The 24,579-nt window shown below is 42.8% G+C and overlaps 1 protein-coding gene across 1 annotated transcript; it reads left to right on the forward strand.

Annotated features, from left to right (window-relative positions):
• Positions 1 to 2,625: 2,625 nt before the first annotated feature.
• PPIL1 (peptidylprolyl isomerase like 1) lies at positions 2,626 to 23,846 on the forward strand. Its single transcript, XM_067753148.1, has 4 exons — positions 2,626 to 2,930; positions 5,442 to 5,596; positions 22,320 to 22,388; positions 22,929 to 23,846. Exons 1-4 carry the CDS (start codon positions 2,875 to 2,877, stop codon positions 23,147 to 23,149), a joined length of 501 nt encoding a protein of 166 aa, XP_067609249.1. The 5' UTR covers positions 2,626 to 2,874; the 3' UTR covers positions 23,150 to 23,846.
• The last annotated feature ends 733 nt before the right edge of the window (positions 23,847 to 24,579 follow it).

Here is a 24,579-nt window from a genome sequence, read left to right on the forward strand (position 1 = left end):
ATACAAGCTACAATTTAATAGTGAATTTAGAAAAGGAATCCACGCCTCTTTGTCAACTCTGTCCTGAAGTCACTGACACCTAGTGTTCTCTTGGGGACAAAAAGGCCAACAAATACTGAGCCTCTTGAGGAAGGATTTGGAATGAGCCAGCAAGATGCTGTCTTATTCTTGTGTTAAACCCCAATACATCCTCATTGTACCCTAAGCCTCCCAAGATATACAGTAAGGAACTACATAAAGTCCAAAGAAAGGAAACTCAGATAACAGACAGAAAGGACCAATGATGAAAACTTTTCCATCCAGCTCAAGGGTCATAACACAAAACTGCAGGAAGTCTAAAATTAATTATACCTTACATTAGCACAACACTCATCAGTCTAAAAAGCTATTTTCTGTCCATTAGTCATTCAATGAAAGCTGAGCATCCTATGTTCAGTCCTCTTCAAGGAGGGCACAAAGATGAAGGAGGCACAGTTATACTTTCAAGGAGCTCACTGTCTACTTTGACCTTTACAACCTTGTATACCCTTATTCCTGCTTGGCAATTAAGGAAACTAGGATTGAACTGCGGTCAAGAGCACAGGCTCACAGCTGTGGTACTTTGAGCAAATTATTTAATCTCTGTAAGCCTCAGTTTCCTCAAAGTAAAAAGGGAGTAGTGATATCTACCTCCTGTGGGTTTGAAGATTAAGTGTTGTCAAAAGTTCAGAAATAAGCTACAAGGATATATTGCATAGCACAGGGAATAGAACAATATTTTATAATAACTATAAGTGTAGTAAAACTTTTAAATATTGTGAATCACTAGGTTATACACCTGAAACTTACAAAATATTGTAAATCGACTGTACCTCAGTTTTTGTTTTTTTAATTTTTATTTATTTATTTATTTATTTATTTATGTCTGTGTTTGGTCTTCGTTTCTGTGCGAGGGCTTTCTCTAGTTGCGGCAGGCGGGCCTCTCACTGTCGCGGCCTCTCTTGTTGTGGAGCACAGGCTCCAGACGCGCAGGCTCAGTAGTTGTGGCTCACGGGCCTAGTTGCTCTGCGGCATGTGGGATCTTCCCAGACCAGGGCTCGAACCCGTGTCCCCTGTGTTGGCAGGCAGATTCTCAACCACTGCGCCACCAGGAAACCCCTGTACCTCAGTTTAAAAAAAAATTTTTTTAAATCTTTGGCTGCGTTGTGTCTTCATTGCTGCATACGGGCTTTCTCTAGTTGCGGCAAGAGGGGGCTACTCTTCGTTGCGGTGCGCAGGCTTCTCATTGCTGTGGCTTTTCTTGTTGTGGAGCACGGGCTCTAGGCGCAGGGGTTTCAGTAGTTGTGGCATGTGGGCTTAGTTGCTCTGTGGCATGTGGGATCTTCACAGACGAGGGATCGAACCTGTGTCCCCTGCATTGGCAGGCGGATTCTTAACCACTGCGCCAGCAGGGAAGTCCCTGTACCTCAGTTTTTAAAAAATTTCAGAAATAGCAGAAGTAAAACACTGGATCACTGGAATAGTAGTTAGTAAAAGTTTATTGCACACACACACAATCACACACACACACACACACACAACAGTTTGCAAACTGGGGCACTCAGAACATGGAAAGAGGCTCAAGGGTATATTTTTGTAAAGCAGCTTATACAGTGAGGAGGCAGTGGTTGTTTATTCTTCACAGTGGTTGGTTATACTATTAAGAGTTTTCCTAGTGATAGGGAATGGGTTAAAAGTGGTTACCTCACATTAATTTTGGGGAAGTTTAGGTTTCGTTTATGATTTTCAGAGGCATTAACAAGAAGGGGCCCAAGTTAAGTTTTGCTTGTTTTACAGAATAAGCTAAATTAAGTTTTACTTGTATCACTAATCTGATTTGTCTGCTCAGGGAATTTCCAAGTCTGGGCTCCATTTGTGTTTGATTTTTAACAATGTGAAAGTACACAATAGTTCTTAGCTGGATGCCAGGCACAAAGTAAGCATTCATTTAGCCATCATCATTAAGTGGTGTGCAAAGCATTTACTATATGTTTATTTACCCCATTTCCTTTTTGTCCTCCCTCCAAACCTCGTCTCATTGCCTCTACTTTGCTTCTCTTTGATCCTGAGCAAACTCTAACAACCTTGGGGCATCATCTATCCCAGCCACAGTCACTCTAAGCCTTGCTCTAGCCCTAATCTATTTGATCTTCATTCTCCTGTCTCTCCCTTTCCTTATCTCTCATTTTCTTCCCTGTCCGTCCCTCTCCCCTCTCTCCAGACTCTGCTTTTGGAGTCTAGAAGCTCTGATTTGCGGTATGGCTATGGACAAATAAGTCATTTAATTGCTGAGTCTCAGTTTTCACATCTGAAAAATGGGAATAACAACATCTACTTTATATGATTGTTTTGCGCAGTAGATTATAATGTTCAAGTGCTCTGTAAATATACAGCGCCTTACAAGCGTTAGTTACTGGCGTCTCTCATCTTTATTCCCTTCCACTCTTCCTCTCCTTAGACTGTGGGACTTAGTGAATTCTTCCAAATGAAAGGTTAGGATTTAACGCCAATAGAAGTGCAGATTTGCTGGTTGGTCACGCCTTCCACGCCTAAAAGAACCAATCAGAGCGTCCGGAGAGTGGCGCGGCCTCTCTCCACTAGGAGTCCACCTTTTATAGAACTTGCACTTTTCTCCGTCCTTGCGGACAGCTTGCTTTCGCCTTGCACCCCAGATTCTCGTCCTTGGAGGTGGGGGTCCCTCCCCTTCCTCGTCTCAAGCACCCAAATTTTGGCATCGCTCGAGGTGAATGGCGGGAACCGGAAGTGTGTGCAGCGGCGGCGGGTACCCGGCGAATCGGGTCCCAGGCGAATCGCCGGAAGTAACAATTGCTACGGGAGGTTTCCCCCAGCTTAGCTATGGCGGCGATCCCTCCAGATTCCTGGCAGCCGCCCAACGTATACTTGGAGACCAGGTGAGGGTCTGGCCTCTGGGCCTGGGCTGGCGGAGGCGACGCGGACCCCAGGCTTAGCCGCGGGGCTGGGTTCCCGGCGCGCTCCTTCGGGAGGCCGACCTCCTCGTGGAGCCGCGGTCGTGGGGGCGGCCTGAGGGCTGAGTGGGGACCGCCGCTGCCCGCGTCCGAGCTCCGCACCGACTCGCGCTGAGACTTTAGCGACAGAGGCCCGATTGCCTTCCTCTCACCCCTCCGTTCATTCATCCTTTCATTCAACTAACGTGTATTGAATCTACAGGCCGGGGACGTAGGATCTGAGGGTCAGAGGTGGATAAAACACAGCCTTGCCTTTAGAAGCTTACAATATAGTGAAGGAGACAGATTTGTAAATATTAAGGTTGTAAGTAGCACAGTTGTATAAACAGATTTTTAGGAGAACACAGGAAGAAGCACATTTATTCTCTCCTATCAAAGAGTGATAACATTGAGCACAAACAGCTAGTGCCGTGCCCCTGATGTGTAGCATCACATTTAGTTTAATCCTCTTAGCAACTCAGATCATGTAGGTACAATTCCAGCTTCTCTCCAGTTTTAGCAGGAGAAATGTCAAAATTTGCAGAGTAAGTGGCTTGATTAAACCCATGTAGCTAGTAAGTAGGGGAACCTCATTTGGAGCCTGGTCTGTCTGCCTCACGTGCTAGGTTCTTTAGCCCCATTCATTCCATTGCCTCCTTGGAAAAAGTTAAAAGTGATCTTTCCAAAGTAGAACAAATAACCTTAAGTAACTTCTTACTACTACAACAGTATAAAATTGAAATTCTGTAGTATGACCTTCATCCTGGCCTTTGCCTACCTCTCTCCCTACATCTGCTGTTCTCACATCAGCAGCCAAGGTCCAGCCATCGTCTTTCCATCTTTCTATTCTTGCTCATGCTGCTTTTCCATCAGAGCACAGTTCTCTCAGATGCTGCTCTTGCCCCTTGGCCATTTTCCGCACCTTCTTAATGAGAAAATTCTACTTTTTCTGGCCTCAAGTTGAAAGTATGTTATTTCTGAATTCACCTGTTAGTTTTTTTAATTACAACATAAATCAAAATTTAAATCCAAGCAGTTGTAGAAGTGTATAGAATAAGAAGTGAAAGCAACTCCTCTCTGTAAAAATACCATTAATAGTTTGTTGGATGACCATCCAGATCTTTTTCTCTGTACACATAGGCATCTCTTTTATGTTCTATTTTTAAACAATAATAAGATTGTATGAACATATTATATATATATATTTTTTCTGTAATTTGCTTTTCTTTCGCACACTAGTACATGCAGCCTTCGGTAGTATGGATATTTCATAATTTAGTCATTCCCTCTTTGAAGACTTAAATTGCTTCTCATATTTTTTTTTGTTAGGACAAATACTGGCATAAACATCCTTGCACATATTGTATTCTTAAGCATTTTTGTAAGTTTCTCCATAGAATAGAAACTTAGAAGTTGAAATTGCTGTCAAAAGGTATGCACATTTCAAACTTGTATAGGTATTTTCTGATTGCCATTCCAAAAAGTTATTCCCTGTATTTTACAAATATCCACCAGAATGTTGCTCCGTGAGAGGAAAAGCACTTAGAACTGTATCTTGCACAGAGTAGTTGTTAATCCGTGTTGAATGTTAGGAGTGTGAAGGATGAATTGCCAGTAGAAAGGCTTTTAGAAAGCTATGTTCTAGCACATAGTACATTTATTAATAGAGTGCTTACACTGTGCTTGGCACTGGGTATTCATGCTATACAGAGTTGACTCAGTTCACACATTCTTGGAGCTTAAAGTCTAGGTGAGTGATGACATGGAGGGGAAGGCACCTGTCCTAAGTCTTACTTCTTCCTTTTCCTTAGCACTACTTCTAGGGGAAAAGCACTTATCACATTGGGCAGGTATAAAGCTTTGAAGTAATCAGATTTTGCCTTTGTTGTACCCTTCCTAAATACACACAAACTGTACCTTTTTTTTTTCCCATTAATTTTTTTAATGAATAGGTAGTAATTTACGTAGCTCTAAACTACAAAAGCTTAAAAAAGATATTCACTGAAAACCTTCCTGTCTCCCATTTACCCACTTTCCACCCCCACCTAGAAACTTATATATGTATAAATAAATTTGAATTCCCAATTTTTTAATGTCCAACTTAAAAAAAATTACAAATTAAGTGTAAGATTTTTTTCCCCTAATTCAGGGGTTGGTTATATTGGTTTCCAATGATCAGTGATTTCTTGTATACAAGGTGTTAGAATTTTTAGTTGTCCGTGGTTATTTTGCTTAAAAGAAGTACCAGAAGCCCCTGCATGTTTTACTCAAAGGAGGTATCTGTGTTTATGTTATTTGCATTGTGTTGTTTTCCTTTGCTGAGCATGAAATCTGATATTTATCGTAATTTCATGATTTATAAGCTTGAAAAGGAAGAGTCATGGAGCAGTCCCATAACGTTTCTGTCTGCTGTGACCTTGTTCTTGACTGGAGCTCTACTGTCCTCTCCCCCTGCAGCATGGGGATCATCATGCTGGAGCTGTACTGGAAGCACGCTCCAAAGACTTGTAAGAACTTTGCTGAATTGGCTCGTCGAGGTTACTACAATGGCACCAAATTCCACAGAATCATCAAAGACTTCATGATCCAGGGAGGTGACCCAACAGGGACAGGTACAGTTAAGTCAACGTTAGTTTCTGAAGCCTCATGCTGTTATAACTGAGTAGAAGGTAGCCAGGGCTCTCTTCCACATACCAGGGACTGGGTTAGTTGATTCTGGTGACTACTTCTGCCCTTGCTAGCACACCCCCTTCCCCAAACACACACAAGTGGAATTGACCAGAAACCAATCTTGACTCCCGGACTTTATAGAGTTTCTCATAACTTCCGTGTATTGCTTACTAAGAGCAAATAATGTTTGCCTGAATTATAGTAATGCATAGAGTAGTCTGGATAATCAGGAGGAAAGAAGGACATTTTCAGTGTTTTGAGGAAAAGAGAATAGTGGTTTCTTAGATTGATTCATTCATTTAACAAATACTGAGCACCTGCCTTGTGTCATATATTTTTCTGAGCTCTGGGATATGGCTGTGCCTAGAGGAAAAAAACAAAAAACTTCCTGCTCTCAATAAAGCAGGAAAAGGATGTGGGGATGGGATTTTAGTAGAAAGGTCAGGGAAGTCCTGTCTGAAAGATGTGGTTGGAACAGAGATCTGAAGGAAGTGAAGGAATGAATCTTGTGACTGAGAGAAGAACATTCCCATGGAGGGAAGAGTAGACCCAGAGGCTGTGAGTCAGGAGCCTAGATAGGAGATCATGTAGGACCTTGTAGGGCATAGTAGAGACTTTGGGTTTTATTCTGAATAAGATGGGAGCCATTAGAAGGTTTTGAGCAAAGGAGTGACATGATCTGACTTATTCTTTAAAAAGATCACTCTGGGAATTCCCTGGCAGTCCAGTGGTTAGGGGTCTGTGCTTCCACTGCAGGGGGCACGGGTTCGATCGCTGGTCGTCAGGGAACTAAGATCCCACATGCTGTGTGGCACAGCCAAAAAAAAAAAAGGTCACTCTGACTGCTGTTTGGAGAATAGATGATGTGGGGCAAGAGTGAGAGCTGGGAACCAGTTAGAAAGCTGCTGTAGTCATCCAGTCTAGATATATGTGGTTGGACTAGCCTAATAGTATAGACGGTGGTGAGAAGTGACTGGATTCAGGTTATGTTTTGATAGAAATGGAGCCAGTGCTGAGGTTGGAAGCTGGGAAGGACAGGCGTGTGAGAAAGAGATGGTCAAGGATGACTTCAAGGGTTTTAACTGGAGTTTAGTGAAACGTGAAGGTGGAGAGAGGAGCATGTTTGGAGGGGGAACATCAAAAATTTGGTTTTGGTTCTGGACACACTATGTTTGAAATGCTTGTCAGATCTTCTGGTGGAAATGTTGATTAATGGGATATGAGTGTGGAGTTCATGGAAAGGTTGGGGATGGAGGTATGAATTTGGGAGTTATCATTGTTGAGTTGGGATTTATTAGTGAAATTGGTAGATGCCAACATTTATAATTTTCAAGGGCCCTTGCTTCCCAGTCTGCATTTTCTCTCTGGCTAATTCCTATTCCTGCTCTTTTGCCTTTAAATAAGCTTGGTTCTCTCTGTGGCAGTTTTTTCTCAGTCTTTTTCTTCCTTGTCATTCTCAGTTGTCCTTTATCCTTTATGATGAAGAGGCATTCTATTTTTTCAATATATATGGACGCATTTCAAAATATAGAATATAGAGGAAAGTAGAAAAAAGAATGGAAAAATCACTCATAAGAGGGAATTTCCTTGTGGTCCAGTGGTTAGGACTCTCTGGTTGGGGAGCTAAGATCCCGCAAGCCATGTGGCGTGGCCAAAAAAGAAAAGAAAAGGAAAAAAAAATCACTCATAATTTTAGCTCCTAAAGATTCCTAACCACCATTAGCTATTCCCCCAATGTCCCACCTCTCAGAAATGATGAACATTAACTTTTGGCGGCCATTATTCTAGACATCTTTCATTTCAGATACCTAGTTAAAAGGATGGATAACTAGCTAGATGGAAATAATTTCAAGAGAATAGGCTATGTCATGCATGCTATTGTTTTTAAAACAAAAAGTATTTAATTTTGTATATACTTAATAGAAAAATTGACTTCCTACTGTGAAAGATGAGACAGTTAGTACTTAAATTTCTACCCATTCGTATTGTCTAGGGAAAACTTAGTTTTACTTGCTTCCTATGTTGGGAAGAACTCAGTTCTTCCCTCCTGGGTTTTTCCTTTACTTTTATATGGTCGCACAGAACACTTCACTGACACTTCTGGTCACCAAATGTATGGAATTTTTTTCCCCACAACAAGCAGTTCCCTGTGACACCAGCTGTGTTTGATTAATTTGCTAGAGCAGGTCAGAGAACTCAGGGAAACCTAAATGCTTACTTACATTTCCCAGTTTATTCAAGGATATTGTAAGGGATACAGATGAACAGAGGTGCTTCAGGTGAGGTCTGGGAAGGTGCTGAGAATGGGAAATTCTGTCCCCATGGAGTTGGGGTACATCACCCTCCCAGGGTGGATGTGTTCGTCTGCTTTGAAACTCTATAAACCCTGTACTATTGGGATTTTATGGAGGCTTCCTCATGTAGGCATGATCAATTATTAGCTCCATTTCTAGACTTTCTCCCCTCCTTCCCTCTCTGGAGAAGGGGGTGGGGCAGGCACTGAAAATTCCAAGCTTCTAATCATGACTTCGTCTTTCTGGTGACCAGCCCCCATCCAGGATCCACCCAGAGTCACCTCATTAGAACAAAAGATGGTCCTAGTGCTCTCATCACTTAGGAATTTATAAGGGTTTCAGGAGCCCTGTGTCAGGGATAGGGTCAAAGACCAAATATTAGAACAAGAGATGCTCCTGGTGTTCTTACCACTTAGGAATTTACAAAGGTTTTAGAGGCTCTGTATATATAGATACATCTTTTTTTCTGTTATCTCACACCTGTCCTCCCTCCCTTGCTCCCACTTTTTTGTTGTTAGTTTTATTTTTCCTTATCAGAGTTTACAGCATTTTCCATTCTGCACCTGTGAGTCCCTCAGTTACAGTGTGGGTTCTACATTTCAGAGGGTTCAGTGCTCACCACTAGGCTTTTCTATTCACGAGTGGTAAAAGGCAGAATTTATTGTTGAGTGGGTTTTATTGCAAGGGCTGGAAGGTGTTATATTTTCAAACTCAATCATGTTTGAGAATTTCTGCCAGTTACGCTTATAGTTGAAAAAGATCATGGGGCTTCCCTGGTGGCGCAGTGGTTGAGAGTCCGCCTGCCGATGCAGGGGACACGGGTTCGTGCCCTGGTCCGGGAAGATCCCACATGCCGCGGAGCGGCTGGGCCCGTGAGCCATGGCCGCTGAGCCTGTGCGTCCGGAGCCTGTGCTCCGCGGCGGGAGAGGCCACAACAGTGAGAGACCACGTACCGCAAAAAAAAAAAAAAAAAAAAAAAAAGGATCATGACTTATTTACTGTTCTTGGGCCAGACTAATTCTCTCAGATCTTTTTAGACAATTCTGCTCCATTGCCTTCTGGTTTTGAACATGGCTTTGGAGAATACTGAGGCCAGATTTACTCCTTCCTTCAGTTCAGGGAAATTTTTTTATTTGTATTTCTGAATATTTTCTCTGTTACACTTACTGGATTTTCTGTTTCAGGAAACTAGTTATTCTTTATTTCATTGCCTTTGCCTTCCATATCTGTCACATTTCTCCTGAGTAAGTTAGATGATGTTTTTCTATTTTTTCCTGCATCCACTGAAATAATCTCAGACCTTTACTCTGTGCCTTATTCAGTTTTGAGGCCTGTCTATTCTGTTCTTTACTGCTCTAATTTATTTATTAGAGCTGTCTTGGTGTCATTTGGCTCTCAGTCTGTTTTCTCAGCTCTGCAATCTTTTCACCTTATTCTGTTGATGTGTTATCTTGTCTTAGAGCTCTTGTTTTCTTGGATTCTTATTTTTGTTGAAGCATCTGTAGCTGAGACAACCATGGAGAAGCCCTTCTTGGATTATATTTTCTCCCTTCTTTTTTTTTTTTTTTTTCCGGTACGCAGGCCTCTCACTGTTGTGGCCTCTCCCGTTGCGGAGCACAGGCTCTGGACGCGCAGGCTCAGCGGCCATGGCTCACGGGCCCAGCCGCTCTGCAGCATGTGGGATCTTCCCAGACCAGGGCGCATGAACCCGTGTCCCCTGCATCGGCAGGCGGACTCTCAACCACTGCGCCACCAGGGAAGCCCATATTTTCTCCCTTCTTTCTCTCCTTCCATTTGTTGTGTATGTTTGCATAGTCTCCGTGCCATTTCTTGTTGTCAAATCCACGCTTAACGTCGGAACCTGCATTGACCTTATCTTTTATTTGCTTGGGTACAGTGTAAGTGGATTCTCTTTGTCACTCTCCCTACCTTTGTGGGACCAGTCATCTTCCCCATCCCAAATGCTAGGTTGCTTTCTTTCCATTTTATTCTAGCCTGCTGAGGGTGTGGGAGAGAACACCAGCTCAGCCCACAGTGAGCCCCTGTGGGAGGGCTGACTTCTGTTCTATCTTCCCAGACTCCATGCCGGTGGTGTCCCTCTACCCCCACCCCAGGCCCTGGGTAGCCCCTGAGTACAGCTGTAGCAGAGGAAAAAGAGGCCTCATACCTTTTTTTCGTTTTCAGCTGGGTTTCTATAACAGAAGACATATTAGCGAGAGAAAAGCATACAAATTTATTTAATATAAGTTCTGCATGACATTTCCTTTATAGGAAAATGAAGACCTGAAGAAGGGGTTACCTTGAGCGTTTTTAGGCTAGGTTTGATAGAGTGGAAAGTTGTGGGAAAATGTGAGCGGACAAAAGGGGTATGAGTATAAGCTCAGTGTAGTAAACTAGGGGAGACTTAGCAAGGCTTGTTCATTCAGATTCCTCTTGGGTGTCCCTCTTTCATGAAAGTAGGGATGTTCCTTTCCTCCAAGTATATGGAGGGGACCTCTCATTTGAGAGTCTTATGACCCACTTCAGAGGAATGTCAGAAAGTCCTTCCTGCACCTGCTGTTTCTCACATTCCTTCAACTTGAAATACTCATTATGCCAGGGTGCCTTATTTTGGAGTAGCATGTCCTGATCCCTGTCATGGCCCTGTGTTCCTCCACCTGACTAAGGTGGTCGTTGCTATTATCCTGACCTGCCACTCCTGAGCGCCTGTGGTGTGTGGGCTTCTGTCTTCAAGGGCTTCTTAACTGCTTCAGGGTTGTTCACCCACTCCCCTTGTTGGCTTCTCAAAATTGGAGGGTATTTGTAAGAATTCTCTGGGTGACACTCCTCCTTTCCTGATTACTACTTTTCAGAAGTGCAGGCAGAAGGATCTCTTATTTCTTTCCCTGACTGACTCTTTTCAGAATCATTGGAATAAGTTTGTCTCCTTTTTCTTATTTGGTTGTTGCTGATGAATTTTTGGCTTTGAAAGAAAGTGAATTTTTTGTGTTTGCTTCATCAGTTATTGGGGAAGGCTGAGTCTAATTCTGCTTCAGTCCACTTTCTTTATCTGAAAATGTCCTGTCAACACTTTGTTGTACTTCTTTCCTGTCTTCTTCCTCTTTCTTGTTGTTATGAGATAAAATTTTAGTTCATAACACCAGTGAACTGAGAGTTCTTGATTAGTGTACAAGAATTGGAAGTGACTCAGATGTGAGTGCTCTTGTCAGAGCTTCCCTGTATTTCTGTAATTAGTTTGCAATCCTTCATAATGTCACATTTCCATGAGGTAATTTTAATGAAATTGAATCACTCAAAAGATTTCCAGATAATTGTGTCCAGCCTCAAGTATAGTGAGTGGTTGAGCTAAGCCTGTTGGCAGGCTTATAGTGGAAGGCAAACAGGAGTTAGGCCCTCCTGGGTCACTAGTATGGACTGCTGGCTGACTAGGTAACGTAATTTTTGCTTAACATCTCAGATGACCAGCATGTGGCATTCTGGGCTCTTCAGCAGGTCGATGTAGCTTTTCTATCCCCGATGTATCCTTTCTGTCCCTCAGTCCGGCTCCTCTGGAACTATACTTTCCATGTCTTTCTTTCTTTTTTTTTTTTTAATTAATTAATTAATTTTTGGCTGCATTGTGTCTTCGTTGCTGCGTGCAGGCTTTTCTAGTTGTGGTGAGCAGGGGCTACTCTTCATTGTGGTATGTGGGTTTCTCATTGTGGTGGCTTCTCTTGTTGTGGAGCACGGGCTCTAGGTGCGAGGGCTTCAGTAGTTGTGGCACATTGGCTCAGTAGTTGTGGCTCGTGGGCTCTAGAGCACGGGCTCAGTAGTTGTGGCACACGGGCTTAGTTGCTCCGTGGCATGTGGGATCTTCCCAGACCAGGGATCGAACCCGTGTCCCCTGCATTAGCAGGAGGATTCTTAACCACTGTGCCACCAGGGAAGTCCTCCAGGGTCTTTCTGATACACCTTTGCCGGATGTTTTCTCAATTCAGATGTCTTTGACCTCCTGCTTCATTTTAAACCATTTTTCTTCTTTTAAATTTCCTTTATTGTAATAACTCTATGCTGGATCTTCTCTTAGCCCTCTGAATGTCTTTTCTCTGTTTTCTACTAACTTCTTCTCTTTATCCTCTTCCTATAAGACATGGCATCCTATCAAGCTCTTCCTTTCACGTTTCCAGCTCTGCACTTAGCCTCACAGTGCTCACCAGCTGCCGTGATTACAGTGATTAATTACGTGCTGATTATGCTGTGTGTCACCCTCATTCTGATTTCATCTCACCTCTTAGTAGCTCCAGGAACACCTGAAATTTAACGTGTTGAACAGCAAGCTCTTGTTAATTTTATTCATTTGATGAATATTTGCTAAGAATCTGTGGGGTATCCTGTACTATTCTAAGGCCTGTGAGGAGTATTTAAGCATTAGAAGCCAAGGCATTTTTCTCTTCGTTGCAGAGAACCCTGCCCTGCCAAGAAGACAGTGTATTCATTATAAGAGACAACTAGAAAGTAATAATATGATAAATATGCAAATGCATTGTGGTATGCTATGGATTATGTATAGAACATTTGTTGGAATAATTCATAATGAGAGAAAAAGTACAGTGGAATGGGGTTAGAATGGGATGGAGTAATATTTTGAGGTGGGCCTTGAAGGAAGTGTAGAATTTTAACTTTTGACAGGACAGGGAAGGGCATTTTATTGATAGATTTAGGAAGAAGAGTGAATACAGAATGGAGGCACAAGTGACACACCTGTAGGGTGTGAAGGAGAACCCACCACCCCAGGTGTCACGTCTCATGCTGGACTGGCTCTGTGACGTGACCCAGCCACCTCTCCACGCCCAGGACAGATGCATAAAATGTGATTTCTAAGACCCCCGAACTGCATGCTTAGGGGAGAGTAAGGGAGGAGCAGTTTGGGGCAGAGTGCACAGAGTAGTAGGAGACAGCATGGGGGTTAAGATTGGGCCAGTTCGGGAGTTCAGATTTGAATTAGCATCATTCGGGGACCATATGGGACTCTTGATAAGAAAAATGTGTGAGGTCATTTAATCCAGCCGTGATATACGGCAAGGTAGTGTAGTGTGGGGGTGAACAGAGGGTTGAGGAGCCCGCTGGGCTTGGGGTTGAATCTTGGCTTCACACGAACACTTACTAAGTGTTATGTTAGACAACTTATGTGACCTTGCTGAGCCTTCTTATATATAAATGGGGAGTGTGGTTATATGTACCTCATGAGGGTTGTTGTGAGTAGTAAACGAGCAGATGTTTATAAAATTGTTAGCACAGGTTCAACACAAAATAGGAGCTCAAAAAAGTATGGGTGTTTATTATTTATTTTGGTTGTTAATTCATTTAACAAATGTCTGTTGGACTCCAGGCATTATTCTAAGAGCTGGGGATAAAATAATGAATAAGAAAGCCCTTATGGAACTCTCATTCTGGTGGGAGAGGCAGTGAACAAATAAGTATGTAGTACACTGTCAGGTTGTACATGACAAATGATATGGAAAAGGGGTTAGAGCAGGGATTCTCAGCCTTGGCAGTACTGACATTTTAAGCTGGATAATTCTTTGTTGTGGGGGCCGTCCTGTGTATTGTAGAATGTTCAGCTGCATCCCTGACCTCCACTCCCTAGATGCCAGTACAAGTCCTCGGTGTGACAGCCAAAAATGTCTCCACGCATTGTTCAGTGTCCCCAGGGGGCAGAGTCACCCCTGGTTGAGAACCACTGGGATAGTGAGGGAGGTGTTACTGTGGATAGTGTGATTAGGGAAGACTTCTCTGATAAGAAGGAATTTGAGCAGAGCTCTGGATAAAATAAAGTAATGAACCATGAGAATGTCAGGGACAAGGACAATCCAGAGGGAACGGCAGTCAGAGGTCTTAGAACCAGAATGTGCTCTGCAAGAAACAGCACAGAGGCCACTGTGGCTGGAGCAGGTGAGTGAAGGGGAGAGTGGCAGGAGGTATCAGAGAACCAGATCATGAAAAGTCTTGTAAGTTGTGATGAAGACTTTGGACTTTGTCTGAAGTGTGATGAAATGTCACTGGAGGATTTTGAGCAGAGGGCTGCCATGATGAGACTTGTTTTAAAAGGATCCCCTGACTTCCACATACAGAATAGACTGGTGTGGAAAGCAGGAGGCAAGGCCGGAAGCAGGGAGATGAATTAGAAACTTTCATTGTTGTCAAAGCTAAAGCTTATAGTTTGCACTATGGTGATAGGGGTTCTGTTGGTTCTGGTCCTCTGGGAAGCACATGCCAAGACAGAGTGAGAAATCCAAGAGATTTAATGGGGTAACACTTGTGAAAGGTAAAGGGGGGAGGGAGCAAGTGTTGGAAGGAGAAGTCTTCACATAACAGTGCAGGTCTAACGTCTGTGAAAGGAGAGAGGGAAGTGGAGAAGGAGCCAGTAGAGGAAAATGAAGAGCTGCCAGTAAGGTGGGATTTCAAGAAAGGTGACATCAACTGTCTGATGCTGCTGTTGGATCAGGCAGGGTGAGGCCTGAGGATTGACCAGTGGATTTAATGACAACGTGGTGGTTCTGATGACCTTGACAAGAGCAGTTTCAGGGAAGTGGTGAGGGCAAACATCTGAATGGAGAGCGTTCAAGAGGCTGGAGAAGAAGTGGGATGGGTTTTTTCTGGAAATTGATGAAGAGAAATGGGGAGATACTTGGAAGACAGTGTTGTTGTCGTTTTTCCAAAATGTGAAATAGTAATACCATGTTTTTATGCTGATAGGAGTGATCTCTCAGAAAGAAAAACTGATACAGGAGAAGGGAAAATTGTAGCTGTAAAGTTCCTTAAAGGTGAATGGGATTGATTAGTATGTGGTGGTGGGATAGTCATTCGAACAATTTATTTATACAGTGTATTAATAATGGATGAAGCAAGGTAAATGGGTAGAGATGTAGGAAGGAAAGTGGATTTGGTGATGAGAACATGTGAAAGCTCTCTTCCTTTTTCTCAGTGAAATAAGAAGCAAAGTTATCCACAAAGAGCAAGGAGCAGAGGGGGAATGGTGGAGGTTTGAAGACAGAGGAACTGGCGTAAACTTGGGCAGACTGCCTCCCAAGGTGGACTGTTGGTCACAACCTGCAGTCGTCTCTCAAAGAAAATGCTCAGATTATCTGAGTTAAAGGAGGCTCATCATCACTGATACTACTGTGTTTGCTTCATGTTATATACTACATGGTTTCCATGCATTGTCTTATTTAATTCTTTTAACAGTCCTATGAGACATAAGTGCTACTACTGTTCCTATTTTTTGGACAAGGAAACTGGGGCTTAGAGAGGGTAAGTATATTGCTTAAGGTTACACAGCTAGTAAGTGGTGGAGTGGGAACCGAAATCCAGATCTCTCTGACCCCAAAGGCAAGTAAGGAAGAGAGGACTCTATCTTAAGAGCTAAAGCTTCTTGGAGAACTGTAGTATTGTTTGCTGTGTTAGATCTGGTATCTGGCATTTGCCCTGGTAATCCAATAGTAGCTCCACTAGTCAGTTCACCCTTTCTGCTGTTACTAACAAAGTGATTGTATCAATTTGGGATGCTTCTGGCTGCAAGTAACAGAAAACTCAACCACAGAGGCTTAAACAAAGAGAGCTTTTGTTTTTCTCACATAACAAAATGTCAGGAGGTAAGCGGTTGCAGGCACTGGTTCATCTGCCCAGCAGAGTTGTCAGGGACCCAGGCTTGCTGTGTCCTTCCACTGCAGCATTCTCAGTGTGTTGGCCTTTGGTCTCAAACTTGTCTTATGGTTGCCAGGTGGCTGCTGCTGCTCCTGACATCACCTCTGCTTTCAAAGAAGGAAGATGAGGAAAGAGCTATGGGTGAAAGACAGGAGTGTGTTGTCCTTTTTTAATCAGGAAAGCTATAGCTTTCCTAGAAGCTCTACTCAGTGGCTTCTGTTTAGGTCAGTAAGTCAGAACTGGGTCATCTGGCTACCCCTAGCTGCAAACGGGACTGGTCAGTACCTGCCTTTTTTGTCTCTGAGGTTGAGGTAGGCCATGGAGAAGGGGTTGGAAATGCTCAGAGGATATCTGCGGTATCTGTTAGAGGCTCTCTTGCTGGAAGAGAGGCTTTGATTGGTTTGGTTAGTTGCCTTCTTGTGTCGAATGCCCCAGGTAGAGCTTTCACGTGGGCCTCCTAATGGCTAACTGGCTGACCTGTGGCTGCTTTAGGGCTGGATATTAATCCGTGATTCCATCAGCTGTGGCATGGGAGTGGTAGGCACAGGTAGCACCAAGTATGGTAATCTTTGTGTAAGAGACCACTCTCCATGTCTTAGATGCCACTCTAGTTCATCTTGAGAGGTTTCTACAGTCAGTGAGCAGGAGAAGGAGGAAGCACATCAGAGCAGTCTTGGGGATAAGACAGGTTTTTTGTTTTTGTTTTTTAAAGAAACAGAAAGCACAGATCATAAAGAAAAAAATTAAGGAATTTCAACTGCAAAAAATTCTTTGCATGAGAAGATCCCATTAAAAGAGTGAAAAAAGTAGGAAGATGGTGGAAGAGTAAGACGCGGAGATCACCTTCCTCCAAACATTTAGAGAAGAGCTAACACCTATCCTTCTCAAACTCTTCCAAAATATAGCAGAGGGAGGAACACTCCCAAACTCATTCTACGAGGCCACCATCACCTTGATACCAAAACCAGACAAAGATGTCACAAAGAGAGAAAACTACAGGCCAATATCACTGATGAACATAGATGCAAAAATCCTCAACAAAATACTAGCAAACAGAATCCAACAGCACCTTAAAAGGATCATACACCATGATCAAGTGGGGTTTATTCCAGGAATGCAAGGATTCTTCAATATATGCAAAACAATCAATGTGATAAACCATACTAACAAATTGAAGGAGAAAAACCACATGATCATCTCAATAGATGCAGAGAAAGCTTTGAGCAAAATTTAACACATATTTATGATAAAAACCCTGCAGAAAGTAGGCATAGAGGTGAACTTTCCTCAACATAATAAAGGCCATATATGACAAACACACAGCCAACATCGTCCTCAATGGTGAAAAACTGAAAGCATTTCCGCTAAGATCAGGAACAAGATAAGTTTGCCCACTCTCACCACTCTTATTCAACATAGTTTTGGAAGTTTTAGCCACAGCAATCACAGAAGAAAAGGAAATAAAAGGAATCCAAATCAGAAAAGAAGAAGTAAAGCTGTCACTGTTTGCAGATGACATGATACTATACACAGAGAATCCTAAAGATGCTACCAGAAAACTACTAGAGCTAATCAATGAATTTGGTAAAGTAGCAGGATACAAAATTAATGCACAGAAATCTCTGGCATTCCTATACACTAATGAAAAATCTGAAAGTGAAATCAAGAAAACACTCCCATTTACCATTGCAACAAAAAGAATAAAATATCTAGGAATAAACCTACCTAAGGAGACAAAAGACCTGTATGCAGAAAATTATAAGACACTGATGAAAGAAATTAAAGATGATACAAATAGATGGAGAGGTATACCATGTTCTTGGATTGGAAGAATCAACATTGTGAAAATGACTCTACTACCCAAAGCAATCTACAGATTCAGTGCAATCCCTATCAAACTACTACTGGCATTTTTCACAGAACTAGAACAAAAAATTGCACAATTTATATGGAAACACCAAAGACCCCGAATAGCCAAAGCAACCTTGAGAACAAAAAACGGAGCTGGAGGAATCAGGCTCCCTGACTTCAGACTATACTACAAAGCTACAGTAATCAAGACAGTATGGTACTGGCACCAAAACAGAAAGATAGATCAGTGGAACAGGATAGAAAGCCCAGAGATAAACCCACGCACATATGGTCACCTTTTCTTTGATAAAGGAGGCAGGAATGTACAGTGGAGAAAGGACAGCCTCTTCAATAAGTGGTGCTGGGAAAACTGGACAGGTACATGTAAAAGTATGAGATTAGAACACTCCCTAACACCATACACAAAAATAAGCTCAAAATGGATTAAAGACCTAAATGTAAGGCCAGAAACTATCAAACTCTTAGAGGAAAACATAGGCAGAACACTCTATGACATAAATCACAGCAAGATCCTTTTTGACCCACCTCCTAGAGAAATGGAAATAAAAACAAAAATAAACAAATGGGACCTAATGAAACTTCAAAGCTTTGGCACAGCAAAGGAAACCATAAACAAGACCAAAAGACAACCCTCAGAATGGGAGATAATATTTGCAAATGAAGCAACTGATAAAGGATTAACCTCCAAAATTTATAAGCAGTTCATGCAGCTCAATAACAAAAAAACAAACAACCCAATCCAAAAATGGGCAGAAGACCTAAATAGACATTTCTCCAAAGAAGATATACAGACTGCCAACAAACACATGAAAGAATGCTCAACATCATTAATCATTAGAGAAATGCAAATCAAAACTACAATGAGATATCATCTCAGACCAGTCAGAATGGCCATCATCAAAAAATCTAGAAACAATAAATGCTGAAGAGCGTGTGGAGAAAAGGGAATCCTCTTGCACTGTTGGTGGGAATGTAAATTGATACAGCCACAGTGGAGAACAGTATGGAGGTTCCTTAAAAAACTACAAATAGAACTACCATATGACCCAGCAATCCCACTATTGGGCATATACCCAGAGAAAACCATAATTCAAAAAGAGTCATGTACTAAAATGTTCATTGCAGCTCTATTTACAATAGCCCGGAGATGGAAACAACCTAAGTGTCCATCATCGGATGAATGGATAAAGAAGATGTGGCACATATATACAATGGAATATTACTCAGCCATAAAAAGAAACGAAATTGAGCTATTTGTAATGAGGTGGATAGACCTAGAGTCTGTCATACAGAGTGAAGTAAGTCAGAAAGAGAAAGACAAATACTGTATGCTAACACATATATATGGAATTTAAGGAAAAAAAATGTCATGAAGAACCTAGGGGTAAGAGAGGAATAAAGACACAGACCTACTAGAGAATGGACTTGAGGATATGGGGAGAGGGAAGGGTAAGCTGTGACAAAGCGAGAGAGAGGCATGGACATATATACACTACCAAACGTAAGGTAGATAGCTAGTGGGAAGCAGCCACATAGCACAGGGAGATCAGCTCGGTGCTTTGTGACCGCCTGGAGGGGTGGGATAGGGAGGGTGGGAGGGAGGGAGACGCAAGAGGGAAGAGATACGGGAACATATGTATATGTATAACTGATTCACTTTGTTATAAAGCAGAAAAAAAAAGTGAAAAAAGTAAACTGGAAAAAAGTATTTGCAAAAGCATTAACTGACAAAGGATTAGTATCTAGAATAATCCTGCTAATAAAAATATATAAATTTTAAAATGTGAAACCACTCGGTAGAAATGTGGCTGTTGACAGGAGGGAAGCTAAATAGCCAGTAAACAGGAAATTACGCACAGCTTCAGGGAAGCGCAGTTTAAAACACACAAGAGATCTGACACCTTTCAGACCGACAAACATTAGAAAAAGCCTGGCAAAAGGACCTCGAGCAGTAAGGGTAAGAGTGAGAGCACTGTGGGTGGGGCGCACATTGGGGCCACTTCTGGCAAGATAGTTGGGGAAATCTAGTAATGGTGAAATGCTGATACACTGTGAGCCTGCATATCCCCCATGAGGTATAGTCCCTGAGAGCTCCTGCACTTGTGTTTGGGAGACAGTATAAGAATGGTATTGCAGCATGGTTTATGATACCAAAAACAATGGAAAGATACTAACTATCCATCACCGTGAGAAAAGATGGTGTTGTAATCATTTAGTGGAACGAATGCTACAGAGAGCTGCATGGAACAAAATGGATGAATATCACCTACAGTGGTGACCCAAAAAAAGCTAACTGAAGAAGAATATATAGAGTATAATACCATTTATATAAACCTAAAAACATGCAAACAACAGTACATTTGTTTAGGGATACATACAATATGTAGTAGAAAAGAAAATGCACGGAAATGACAAACTCCTGGTCAGAAAGGGTAGTGGTGACCCGAGAGGAAGATGAGATCCTTCACAGCAGTTGTTAGCTCTTGGGGGAGTGGTGGAGTTGGGGTAGGGAAACAGGGTGTGTGTGCCTGGGGTCTTCGACTGGATTGGCCACACTTTATTTCTTGAGGGGAGGCTGCACAGTTGTTTGTCGTATTATTCTTTGTATCTTTTTATGTCTGAAATATTAAATACATTGAATAAATGTTTAAAGGAGAGGGCAGAAGAGTGGAAGGACTTTGAGGGCACAGAGTTTGGAAAACAGGCCTGTGCCTGTCTCCCTTGTATCTGTACTAGAGGAGGCACACAGCATGTTTTTACCACAGAGCTTCCTAAGTTTTGGCTTTATATGTGATCATTGACATCTGTTGCCTGCTGTGCACCGGAGAACTCTTTAATCACTCCCTGTCCATTTCTCCACTATTCCGCATGCCCAAAGGAATGTTTTGATTGGAATTATTTGTCTTTCTGACAATTTGCTGCAAACCCTACTGAGTTGAATTAGGTTATGAAAAGATAACATATTATGATTAAATGGTGCCTTCGAGGCCCAAACTACTTGCAGTTGGTCAAACTATGCCTAGTGAGTGAAGTGGGGCTTCCATGCCCTTTCCTCTCATCTCCTTCCGATTGCTTAAGCCCCCAGGCTTTATCTGTGGCTCTTGACTGGCCTATCCTGTTTGTGGTGCCATTCATATGTTCGGTTTCAGTTCCTTGAGAGTGGGGCCCTGAGGTTCTGGCAGTCCTTGGCTTGCAGAGATCACACTTCCAAGGCTCAGCCTGCAGACAGACAGTGCACTGCTGAGTTTCATCCTCGTCATGCTCATTCAAGCCCTGGAGGTAGGGCTTGACCTTAGTTTGTCCCCATAGCCCTCTTTCTCCTCTCTCATCTTCAGCCCTAGCACTTCTACTAACCAACCCCCCACCCCAAGCTCAAGCAGGAACCTTGACTCTGTAGTCAGAGGGAACATACTGGTTATATAATTGCTGTTTGGAGGTATACTGGCATGTTGGAATTTTTGGAATGAATTTTTACATAGTTTGGTAGTTCAGTAATTTTCCAGAAGCATGGGTAGCCTGGGCCAGGTGGGAGGTTTCCCCAACTCTGTTAACATTCACCCCCATTCCTCTTTGCATGAGAACAGCGTTTTCTTCCTGAACCGGGGGCTGTGACAGGCTCCCTGTGGTGGAGCATCCTAAAAGACACAGCAAAGGATTTTTTACCATGGAAACACCTTAGCAGGGCCCAGGGGCCTCTGGGGGTGGACATGGTGCTTTAACATGCTACTTTCACAGCAGGCTGTAAGAGGAAGTGAGCTCCTTGCCTCTGGCCTGTTTCCTGTCTGCCAGGCAAGCAGAGTAAGCTGATAAATCTGTTCACTTTGTTTCAGGCTGTTTTGTCTTGACTGGTCAACTTGGAGAAACCAAAGTAGTTCAACAAGACATATGGTTGACTAAATAATTAAGAGAGCTATCTCCTATTAGGACATTTTTTCCTATGGAAAAATCTTATTTAACGTACCATTTTTCTCTAACAACAAAACCTGGGTGCCCAGAACAGCAAGGGTATGGACTCTTGTGGATATATAAATAACCTGTGATGTTGCTAGCAAATCATTCCCAATGCCATGTTTCTTCATATTCTCCTTACAGCATACTGCTTCTCCTCCCAATGAATTCTCCCTACTGTAAGATTATTCTTTTCTGCCACATTGCCACCCAGCACTGTCCTTGTTTCTCCTTAAGCTAGTTATCTTTGACTCAAATGAATTTTATTTTCCTTCATCTAGGTTAAGGATGACAAATAGGTTTCAATTCTTATGCTGCATCTGATCCATTAAAAATGGCTGCCTGGATTTCTGGGTTGGTAAGGATTCAGAGGCCAGTCTAAGCTCAGCAGGGAAGAGTGCTGATTGATTAGCAGTGTCTGTGATGGGCATAGGGTTAGGACTTGGAGCACTCCTGTCTAAAGTACCCATAAAAATGTAAAAAATCAGGAAACCTCTTAACACATCAAACCATGAATGGTGGTTATTTGTAGATGGTTAGATTACAGGGGACTTTAATGTTCCTTTGATAATGATCTATGTTTTCTACATTTTGACAGTGAAAATGTATTACTTTCATAAGCAGGAAAAAAGCACTCAGTGTTATTTTGAAAAGAAACGTCTTACCTAAATGAAACCAGTGATTTGAATGTGCTGTGCCAATGCTTGATTCTGCTGCTGGGCTGTGTAGTTGCAGTGTACTTAGCACAGTGCTAGGCGTGCTCACTGATTTTCCTCGTCTGTACTCCAAAAGTCATTTAACCCTGGACCGTAGTTCTTGGTGTGAGGTGGAATGTGGGCTGATTGGTTTCCTGTCTTCTAACTGGCAGGTCGAGGTGGTGCATCTATCTATGGCAAGCAGTTTGAAGATGAACTTCATCCAGACTTGAAATTCACAGGTAGGTATATGACCTGTCTGGACTGGGTAGGAAGAGGGAGTGGATTTTAAAAGCTCATTCTTTTGGCTGTGATTCAAGGTGAATGCCTGACACCGTGGCCTGGTGCCGTGTAGCTGCCCAGCTGCAGAGCCACAAAGAGCTCTGGTGGATTAGAGCAAGCGGCCTCAAGAGTCCTGAGCGATTCAGAGTGCCGATCTGAGTGATCTTGATTCTAACTACTTGTTGAATGTTGCTGTTACCAGCTTCCTCAAAGAAGCAGTTGACCTTCTTGAATTTTTGAGGGGAATTGAGAACATGGTCCAGAGTTAGCAGGGATCATCATGGATAGAGGCTAGGGAGTAGGTGAAGACAAGGAAGATGAGGCCATCGGGTAGTGCAGTTGTTAGCCCTTGTGCAAGGGCAGAGAGCCTGCCCTGAGGGGAAGGTTGTCTGGTCGGGTGGTTGGTCTGGCTTCTTTTTATCCCTAGGCTGGTGTTGCAGATCCAGGCTGGAGCTATGGGGGTTATTCATACTCTTTCCTCTCTTCCTTTTTCCCGCCAGGGGCTGGAATTCTCGCAATGGCCAATGCCGGGCCAGACACCAACGGCAGCCAGTTCTTTGTGACCCTGGCTCCCACCCAGTGGCTTGACGGCAAGCACACCATTTTTGGCCGTGTGTGCCAGGGTATAGGAATGGTGAATCGAGTAGGAATGGTGGAAACAAACTCCCAGGACCGTCCTGTGGACGATGTGAAGATCATTAAGGCATACCCTTCTGGGTAGACTTGCTGCACTCTTGGGCACACCCAGGTCTTCTGAGATGGCCCCAGTGAACCAGTTTCCAGATGACCTAGAATGACACGTAACTCTAAACTGCATTTTGGTCTTGCAAATCTGAGGCGCTGAGGAGGCCTGGGGCCTTGGGTGAGTTAGAGATGGAAGTGTATTTTAATAGGATGCTTCTTTTCTCTTCCCCAGTGCCTGTGTTGACAGAGCATTTGCAGAAATGCCCATGCGTGATTGTTCACAGGTTACTGCTCACTGCAAATGACCCATACTGCTCCTTCTTGTGTGTATCTGCTCTATACACTTGGAACGAAATGAAGCCAACTCTGTCATTTTGCAGTGCCTAACCAGCCTCTTCTTGCAGAAATTTATATTCTGGGCTACACTGCAGTCTTTGGTGGCTGACAGCCGTAGAATTCAGAACCAAGTAGTGTCTATCAGCCTTCTTAACTGTGTGCACCCCCTATTTCAGTCCTTTGCCTTTGTTCTTCCAGGGATTGTATGCATCCTATATATATTTTCCCTCTCAAAACCAGAACATCAACACTGCTGTTTCTGACACTTAGACATCCCACGCAAAGCCACATTGAATTTTTGCCAAGTGAAAAATGCATCCAACAATCAAGTTTCTAAGAATGTGTCAAGTGGGGAATGATAATGTGTAATAATTGAGAAATTAATTTATTAAAAAGAAGCAGAAGCATTGACCATTTTTTCCCCAGGAAGGAGTAGAAATCTATAGTGAGCATACGGAAAGACTATGAATTCTTCTTAAAAAGCAGTATCCTCATAAAGGAGAAGCACCACTTAAGTTTTTTTTTTTTTTTTTTTTGCGGTACGCGGGCCTCTCACTGTTGTGGCCTCTCCCGTTGCGGAGCACAGGCTCCAGACGCGCAGGCTCAGCGGCCATGGCTCACGGGCATAGCTGCTCCGCGGCATGTGGGATCTTCCTGGACTGGGGCACGAACCCGTGTCCCTTGCATCGGCAGGCGGATGCTCAACCACTGCGCCACCAGGGAAGCCCACCACTTAAGTTTTTTAACCTAAGACTTTAGAGAAACTAGATAAGAGATTTTATATATATATTTTTTAATCTTTCTGATTTTTTTAGGGAGGGGGCGGTGAGAGAAAGGAAGTTAATACCTATGGAATACATAGAACTTCCAAAATAAAATGCCATTGATGGTTGAAATCACTGCTGTAGTTTGATTTTAAATATTGTAAGAGGTTCTAACAGCCATTTGGACCTCTGAACCCTTTCAAGTAGTATTGCAGGACTGATATTCAAGTTTTCATATCATTTTAGGTTTTTGCATCTCTAGTAGACTTCTCCCATCCAATAGTAGGTTTGACTTTAAAAAAGCAACACCAAAGAAAGAAGTAAGTGATGTTGATTAGCATTTCTGAGTGAGGGGGAATCCCCTGTA

The sequence above is a fragment of the Pseudorca crassidens genome, chromosome 10 (assembly GCF_039906515.1).
Source record: "Pseudorca crassidens isolate mPseCra1 chromosome 10, mPseCra1.hap1, whole genome shotgun sequence".
NCBI lineage: Eukaryota > Metazoa > Chordata > Mammalia > Artiodactyla > Delphinidae > Pseudorca > Pseudorca crassidens.